Source organism: Oncorhynchus mykiss, chromosome 12, assembly GCF_013265735.2.
Source record: "Oncorhynchus mykiss isolate Arlee chromosome 12, USDA_OmykA_1.1, whole genome shotgun sequence".
Classification (NCBI taxonomy): Eukaryota; Metazoa; Chordata; class Actinopteri; order Salmoniformes; family Salmonidae; genus Oncorhynchus; species Oncorhynchus mykiss.
In genome coordinates, this window is record NC_048576.1 from 19,571,112 (window position 1) to 19,580,381 (window position 9,270).

At 40.8% G+C, this 9,270-nt stretch overlaps 1 protein-coding gene and 1 long non-coding RNA gene across 2 annotated transcripts; one reads left to right on the forward strand and one right to left on the reverse strand.

Moving 5' to 3' along the window:
- Positions 1–658: 658 nt before the first annotated feature.
- LOC110537145 (S-phase kinase-associated protein 2, E3 ubiquitin protein ligase) lies at positions 659–5,221 on the forward strand. Its single transcript, XM_021622952.2, has 10 exons — positions 659–943; positions 1,590–1,834; positions 1,977–2,088; positions 2,398–2,541; positions 2,655–2,789; positions 2,902–3,000; positions 3,167–3,294; positions 3,396–3,447; positions 3,594–3,701; positions 3,804–5,221. The coding sequence occupies exons 1-10, from the start codon at positions 930–932 to the stop codon at positions 4,003–4,005; spliced, it is 1,239 nt and encodes a 412-aa protein (XP_021478627.2). The 5' UTR covers positions 659–929; the 3' UTR covers positions 4,006–5,221.
- Positions 5,222–7,293: 2,072 nt separating this feature from the next.
- Positions 7,294–9,123, reverse strand: LOC118937638. The gene is made up of 2 exons (XR_005034902.1): positions 8,670–9,123; positions 7,294–8,338 (listed from the first exon to the last, which is right to left on the reverse strand). It is a non-coding gene; the product is annotated as an uncharacterized LOC118937638 (long non-coding RNA).
- Between the last annotated feature and the right edge of the window lie 147 nt (positions 9,124–9,270).

Genomic DNA, 9,270 nt, shown 5'->3' on the forward strand with positions numbered 1-9,270 from the left:
GCAGTTATGGAACGTTAGCTCCCTCCTGGTGACCTGGGGGTAATTATGTGATCCTTCCTTAACCCAAAGTAAGTCCCACCCTATGGACTACTTCCAGAAATACTTATGCTACTTCAAAATGGTGCACGTCATCAATGCCGCTGTCCATGCTAAAATAGGCTTTTGGGTACCAGAGTCCTCTATCTATCTCTATGATATGAACCCCGTGAGCTCTTGTTCCTTAGCAGTCTCATAAAAAAATTGAGTTGTTCAAATAAAATTAAACGCCGGTGGACGGGTGTATGGGCCGTGACGTGTACGGCAAAGCGGTGATGAGAGGAGTGATCTTCTCAAATCGAACCGTAATCTGCGCCTCTCGATAACGTTATCAACAAGGCAATAATGGTGCATCGTTCAGATAAAAGATAAATATATTTTCAGTACAATTATATGTTCGACTTTTCAAATTCGTTTTCAGTGGAAAGGCAGGTAAAGTAATTGTATCAAAAGCAATCACTTTAGCATTTGAAAACACAGAATCCTACTCATTACTCCATGTGCTTAAAGTACGTCACTTTTGGTTTGAGACCATTTCGCCGTCGGCCAGAGCGGGGCACCTGGTTTACGCCTGGGAGGCAGCCCAGTGTTCCAAAACGAATTCAATAATTTTCACCCGAAAAAAACTCCTACTATCGCGGCAACCCGGGACAGTAAATCGAATCTTCAAACATTAAAAAGAAGATTTGTTCAAGAGGACGTTTGCGTCACTTCCTCTTGCACGAAGATTTTCAGCCAATCACAGCACGCTGCAGAGCTGAGGGCGGGCGATCACGCGTGAGGTTTAAACAGTCTGGTTTCGGTTCAGAGGAGTAAAGTTGTCTGGTTACTTATTTTCTATTGATTTCTAACACGGATTTTTAGGTTTCCTATTTCAGCAAATACCCGGGAAGATGTCACACGAAGGGTATGTTTTAAAATTCACAACCATTTTTAGATTTTTAAGCTATTGATTGCATGGTGTGGGTGGAAGCATTCTAAAATGCAGTGCGGATGGTTCCAGCCTGAATGTACCCAACATATTATTACTAGTCATATTTTGTCGATTCGTCGTGCTATGCAAGCCTCAAATTAAAATAGTAATTATTGATTTTTAATTACGATGATGAGAATACAAGTACTGTTCGAGCAAATAATACCACAAATGCATTGGCAGACAGAGCAATCGAAACCGCGCGCGCCCAACACAAGGAGGTGGCTAGCACATCAGCATTCGATCATTTATACAGAAAACACTTTTTTTATTGCTAGGTAGTAGGAACGCTAGCTAATGTATTATTTGTATTGCATACATACCTATCTATTTAAACGCTTCTTTGTTGGTGTGGTATGGCGCGATCTTTTTGGAGATTACTAAAATGGAACGCCTGCAAACATTATGGCGGGCCATCCATTGCAGCTAGCTAACGTTAACTAATTTGGCTTGCTAATTCTTACTTCATGTAAGGATGGGAATTAAAATAGGTTTTGTTTTAACTACATCAGTCGTTACATCCCGGGTAATACAACATGCGTACACACACACAAGGATTGTCCCCCTTTTTTTGTATTAGGCCTCTGCAGGAGTTGCCCAGCCTGAATGAGTATTTGGAGGGATCAATGCTGTCCATATCCCAGAAGAGCAAACGGGGAAAAAGAGAACGCATCGGAGACGGTCTGGACACAGAGAACACCCCTCACGAGCTCATTCACCAGTGGTCACCACCTCACAAGCAGCGGGTGGTCTGCAAGGGCAAAGAGAATGGGGAGAACCAGTTTGTGCTTGCCAGGCGACCAAGGAAAAGGAGGGAGTTCTCAGGTGTGTATAGATATACATGTGTTGGAAGGAATACAATAAGCTCAGAAGTACACTTGCTTACTACTTGTAGAAATATATCTGGAATTATGTTTCAAGAGAAGTCACACTTTTTTTTGAGTTATTGATGATGTTTTTATGATAGGCTTGTCCTGGGACACACTGCCAGATGAGTTACTGTTGGGAATCCTTTCCTGCCTTCCCCTGCAGGACCTCCTCCGGATGTCCCGGGTCTGCAAGCGCTGGCATCGCTTGGCGTAAGTCTGCGACAATTCAATCATGCTTGTAAAGTACTTAGTCCCGTGGGGCTCAGTTGGTAGAACATGGTGCTTGCAATGCCAGGGTTGTGGGTTGATTCCTATGGTGGACCAGTATGAAAAAGTATAAAATATGTATGCGCTCACTACTGTAAGGTGCTCTGGATAAGAGCATCTGCTAAATGACTCAAATGTATTACTACATTGCAGTATTTCTGCATATTAGATATCACACTCATATCTCCTAACACAGTCAAATGGGTCAACAAAACCTGTCATTAAGTCAATGCATGCCTTTGTGCCTGTCAGGTTTGACGAGTCTCTGTGGCATAGTGTGGATCTTGTAGGGAACCCCCAGCTGGATCAAGCTCTTGGGCAGGTGCTTATGGCTGGAGTACTGGGACTGCGCTGCCCCTGTACCTGCATTGGAGAACCACATTTCACCCACACACAGTGAGTCCTCATACATACATGCCTATTATGGGGATACAGAGCTTTCTTTTCCAACTGTTGAAGGTGAACCCAGACAACTTAGTGTGTGGTGCTGTATGTTCCTTTTTTTTCAGAAACCTGCGTGTCCAGCACATGGATCTCTCCAGCTGCACTGTCTCAACCCCGTTTCTAGATGACATCATCTCCCGCTGCAGGCGACTAGAGAATCTAAGCTTGGAGGGACTGGAGCTCTCTGACTGGATCATTCAGTGAGTAAAGAAGATATGCTCTGTTGCAATGATCTGTCAAGTGATGTAGTGTAAATGTTACCAGCCATTTTAGACAACATTCTGCACGATTCTTAACATTGTTACTCTACAGGTCCCTATCCCAGAATACTGAGCTGGTACGGCTCAACCTGTGTGGCTGCTCTGGCTTCTCACCCGACTCGCTTGGTGAGATGCTCAAATCCTGCTCACGGTAAGCTTGGGGTCTGTCAAATTGTATTTCTGTTTTGTTTGACTGTATTGAAGTCCTATGTCTATTTCTGAATGACAGCATAATCATTGTATTTAACTCACTGTTTAAACCATCTGTGCATTGGTAAACTAATGCGGAAAAGTCCCTTTTCCATTCCTACACCAAGGCTTGAAGAGCTGAACTTGTCATGGTGTGACTTCAGTACTGATCATGTGAAGGCTGTTGTCAGTAACATCCCCTCCAATATCACTCAGCTCAACCTTAGTGGCTACAGACAGAACCTTACTATGGAAGGTGAGGAAGCCTGAGGCATTGAACATTTCCCTCTGCCCATATTTGTATTGAATGTTTACATATATCTATTGATGTTAAACTTACCAATGGCCTCTTTTCAGATCTGAAAGACTTGGTGGAGAGATGTCCTCACCTTGTAAATCTGGATTTAAGGTGAGGAATTCCTAATGCAGGTCATGACCTGGGCTGAACTGTGGATCCAGATGATTGCTTTGACTGATGTGATTTGACATGGATACTGTGAAACTGTGTTCTATCCCATCATCTCATTATGATAACTGACTGTATTTGTGTTACAGTGACAGTGTTCTGATGACGACCTCAAGTTTCCCCATCCTGCAGCAGCTGCAGTCTCTTAGACACTTAGCGTTGAGCCGTTGCTACCAGATCCACCCTGCTGCCTTAGTGTAAGTCACACTTATTTTTTAATGTGATAACAGGAATGCTTCTTAGCTGCAAATGTTCCTCTTTATAATTTGTGCAGTACTAACTAAACCTGTTTATTTCAGTGACTTTGAGAAGTTTCCAGAGCTGCAGACATTAGAGGTGTATGGGCTGGTCCAGGACACTTACCTGCCAATCCTGAGTAAAAGTTTGCCCCGTCTCCAAATCAACACCCGGCCATTCTCGGGCGTGGCCCGTCCCACCGAGGCCACCCGGCGGGACCGCGCCATGTGGGGTATGACCTGTCGACTGGTGTTCAGGTCCTAGTCTTCCTAACGCTGTCACTAACCTGTCATAACTTATTTCTGTCTGATGCGGGCATTCTATACATGGAATGTAAGCTATTTTTTTGTGTCTGCACATTAATTTGAGCCGTACACAATTTGTGGTACACTGACACCAATTGTTCTCACTGCTGATGAAGATTTCTGTTTTGTTGTGTTTTTGGCAACACTTTGTTTTTATAATGGTGGGCATTGGTTCAAAGTTACTCTAAGGTCAGTAATAGGACATGGCCTTCATATGCACAGTAGTGGGAATTCTAAATGTTGGTAGATTGCATTTCTCCACAGTAATCTTACTTGAATAACATGCAACTGAATTAAGATTTTAAAGGGGTACCTGTTTTAGACAATTTAACCCTGATAATGTTGAAGACTGGGCGTGTAGTCGTAAGGGAAATGCCTTTTATTTTTTACTTGCTATAATAATACATTCTGATTTATAGGATACGTTATCAGGATCCTATGATCTGTCCAATATCTTGACTTTCAAACATTCCAAAGACAGATCTGTTGGAAAAAGGGTCTGTAGTAAAGCTAGCCAAACAAAAAAAATCTTGATAATGTTGGTTCATTCTGTAATGTTTCATTAGCTGGATATAGTAAAGTTAATTTCAGTTCAGGTCTATCAACTGTAAGGTGGGTTTGCCAGAAAGACAAGCTAGGAAGAGTGGTCTGTTAGACTAATGCATAGGTGCTCTGCCATTAGCAGTTGACATCTTTCCCTCCACAATGCAGTGTTTTATAAAATTCAAATTAACAATGTCATTTACTTGATATATTTTGTTTTGTATTTTAAAGTTGGAGACAATAAGAAATCAATGAAGCCATGTTGTTCGTATTATATTTTAAATCCAGCTCTACGTCCGTTTTGACTGAATGAAAGCTGAGGCGGCTCTAACATAAAATATGCTAGAATCGTTGGCATTTTTGTGGAAATTAACATTTTAATCTTGTCCCTAAATTAGGTACGATATGAGAATGTGCACTACACCTATGTAGTAAATGGTAGCATTCGCCACAAGGGGGCAGTAGCTATGTATCGGTGCCATGTTTGGTATGTTTCCTGTTCGTGCTCACATTTGTTTGAGAAACTTTCTTTTTTCTATTCATGCGTTTAAAAAATAAGATTTACTATGTTAAATACTAAAATGTGAAACTTGCCAATTTTATGTAAATAAATGTTTTATTTAAAGTTGTGATCATGAGTTGATTTGCCAACTTTGTTTTCACACCATTTAATAATCAGACATGCCTCATGTGTCCTAGTTTCAGGACCTGGCACCATAAGGAGTATACACATCAGTTATGTCACTTCAGCTGTAGAAATGGAACCACAAAGTAGTCCATATATAGTAAACATGGAAGAATTCACAACACAATAGGGATTTAGTTACATTGCCCCCTTTGGCATATTAATCTTATTACACAGAATTCTAAATAACCATTCCTGTTAACTCCAGGATGTTTTTCAAAAGACCCCATGGTGAAGGCTGGAACCAACTATATTTAACTCTGTTTCCTAAAGTGTCAGATTGGTCCAGGCACATTCTGTTTTGATGAGGCCCTGGCCTTTTCAGTGCAATACAATGCCTTCAGTTTCATATTGTCCTCTAGTCTGGTTAAAGCCAAGCTGCTCAATAATGCAATTTGTTGTTGAAATCAGCAAAATTGAATGTACTGTAATTAGGTCGACTGATTATGATTTTTCAACACCGATACTGATTATTGGATCAAAAAAAGCTGATACAAATACATAAATCAGCCTATTAATTGGTAATGACTATTACAATTATAATCACTAGTTAACTACACATGGTTGAAGATATTACTCGTTTATCTAGCGTGTCCTGCGTTGCATATAATCGATGCGGTGCGTATTCGCGAAAAAGGAGTCTTGCTCCAATGTGTACCTAACCATAAACATCAATGCCTTTCTTAAAATCAATACACATGTATATATTTTTAAACCTGCATATTTAGTTAATATTGCCTGCTAACCTGGCTCGTTGTGAACTATGTGAAGACTTTCTTCCTAACAAAGACAAGCAACTTCGTCAAACGGGGGATGATTTAACAAAAGCGCATTTGCGAAAAAAGCACAATCGTTGCACGACTGTACCTAACCATAAACATCAATGCCTTTCTTAAAATCAATACACAGAAGTATATTTTTAAACCTGCATATTTTGCTAAAAGAAATCCAGGTTAGCAGGCAATATTAACCAGGTGAAATTGTGTCACTTCTCTTGCGTTCATTGCACGCAGAGTCAGTGTATACGCAACAGTTTGGGTTGCCTAATTTGCCAGAATTTTACATAATTATGACATAACATTGAAGGTTGTGCAATGTAACAGGAATATTTAGACTGATGGATGCCACCTGTTAAATAAAATACGTAACGGTTCCGTATTTCACTGAAAGAATAAACGTCTTGTTTTCGAGATGATAGTTTCCGGATTCGACCATATTAATGACCTAAGGCTCGCATTTGGGTGTTATGTTATAACTAAGTCTATGATTTGATAGAGCAGTCTGACTGAGCGATGGTAGGCACCAGCAGGCTCGTAAGCATTCATTCAAACAGCACTTTCGTGAGTTATGCCAGCAGCTTGTCACTGTGCATCAAGCATTGAGCTGTTTATGACTTCAAGCCTATCAACTACCGAGATTAGGCTGGTGTAACTGATGTGAAATGGCTAGGTAGTGCGGGCTAATAGCGTTTCAAACGTCACTCGCTCTGAGACCTTGAAGTAGTTGTTCCCCTTGCTCCGCGGCTTTTGTGGAGCGATGGGTAACACTGCTTTGAGGGTGGCTGTTGTCGATGTGTTCCTGGTTCGAGCCCAGGTAGGGGCGAGGAGAGGGACGGAAGCTATACTGTTACACTGACAATACTAAAGTGTCTATAAGAACATCCAATAGTCAAAGGTATATGAAATACAAATCGTATAGAGAGAAATTGTCCTATAATTCCTATAACTACAACCTAAAACTTCTTACCTGGGAATATTAAAGACTCATGTTAAAAGGAACCACTAGCTTTCATATATTCTCATGTTCTGAGCAAGGAACTTAAACGTTAGCTTTTTTACATGGCACATATTGCACTTTTCCTTTCTTCTCCAACACTTTGTTTTTGCATTATTTAAACCAAATTGAACATGTTTCATTTTATTTGAGGCTAAATTGATTTTATTGATGTATTATGTTAAGTTAAAATAAGTGTTAATTCAGTATTGTTGTAATTGTCATTATTACAAATACATTTTATTATTATTATACATTTTTATTAAAATCGTCCAATTAATCGATATCGGCTTTTTTTGGTCCTCCAATAATCGGTATCGAAAAATCATATTCGGTCGACCTCTAACATAAACATAGCCTTCCTAACAGCAGTATTCTGGTCAGGGAAGTGAAAGGGAAAATCCCACCTGAACTGACCACAACTGAGTTTCTGTAGTGCCTCAGGGAAGGCATGTGTTTAACACACAGGAAGGCACAGATGTCCCTCTGACCTTCATGCAACAAAAAAAAAGAAGAAAAAAAAGACACTTGTAATATGAGCACTTTTTTCATCAAACTAGATAAAGTTATTTATCTCCTCTCATTCTATAACAAAAATGCTGAAATTCACAACAATGAATTCCCCAACCTGTCTCTTCTAAACTAGCTAAGAACCTTACCAGGCAAGTAAACTTACCACCTGCCCAAACCCATATCACCACTATATTCACTAACCAATTTTGTTGTGAGTTATTACCTTTCAGGGTCTGTGTTAACCCCAAGAACCGATTGGTCTTTATTGAAAACCTTACTGGCAACAAGTAGTAGTATGGTCCCATCCCCTAACAGAAGGGGGCAAACAAATTGGCCTATTCATGAATTGAGTTGACCCTTCTCTGAGCACTGTATGAACGCAATTTATTTTGAATTGTTTTTTTACCCCTCAGCGGGAACGTGACCATGTAAATGTAACAGTATAGACTTTACGTCCGTCCCCTCGCCCTGGGCGCGAACCAGGGACGCTCTGCACACGTCAAAAGTCACCCTCGAAGCATCGTTACCCATCGCTCCACAAAAGCCACGGCCCTTGCAGAGCAAGGGGAACAACTACTTCTAGGTCTCAGAGCGAGTGACGTCACCAACTGAAACACTATTAGCGCTTTCACAATGGCCACATAAAGGATCAGCTATTATTCTCAAACTCTTAAAACGGGAACACTTGCCCCCTGCCGAGATAATGGCGTCTGCTCATCGCACTGTTTCTTCATCATATTCCCCTCTCTTCTCCACACACACCTCAATCCCCTATTTCCTAGAGGGAACACAAGAGAGACACACAAAGGTCATGTGGCCACTTACACATCTTCATTACCTTTTGTAGACGGTACACCACAACAATATCCTCGAATCCTTGCATAAAAAACTCAACATTGAGAAAGGAATCTGACATCCTCAGTGAATATTTGTCTGACCAGCATTTACCTATCGGATCACCTGGGTTTCCATGTCTAAACTGAAAGTGAAACTGGTGTGTGCTGATGACTTGTTATGGGGGTGTTTTACTGTCAATAACGAACACATTAACACATGAGGGAGTTTGAGAGTAAGTACCACTTATATCACATCGTTTTCCATTCCCTTACCAGTTGTTTTAGGTCCTCTTCTGAGAGCTCTGAAAAGCGATATCTTTGCTGCTCGAATTCATGCCTTGTCATCTTTGTCACCACAGCAACTTGCGGGTTTAAAACCAATTTCAGCCTGTGATGCAATACTTTGCATCTCCATCCGGATGTGACGTGAGCTCCCATTTAAAATAGTGACAGCTCGATGCCCAAGGCACAGACAGTTTATAAAGGAACGGGGAGTCATTCTTGTATATTATAAAAATTAAATAAATGAAACAAAAGTTATTCGTTGTTGGTCCCCATTAATGTAGTTGTTGGCCAATGTCGGTGTTAATCCAATCTGATGTCCTAGCTATTTGACCTGGGTCCCTCATGCACTACGATCGTCGAATCCAGATACGGCGACACCTACTCTCACCCAGCTAGTGGACTGCACCCAGCTGCAAGGACCTACAAGCTACAAACAACACCATCTTTGAAGCACGCACGCTTATTTCATTACGTACAACAACGTGCTTTTTAAGGGTGGAGCCTGTCGTCACTAGTTACCACAGCCAATAAAAAAGTAATAATTTAAATGTTTTATTTTACCTTGATTTATTTATTAATTATGACTACC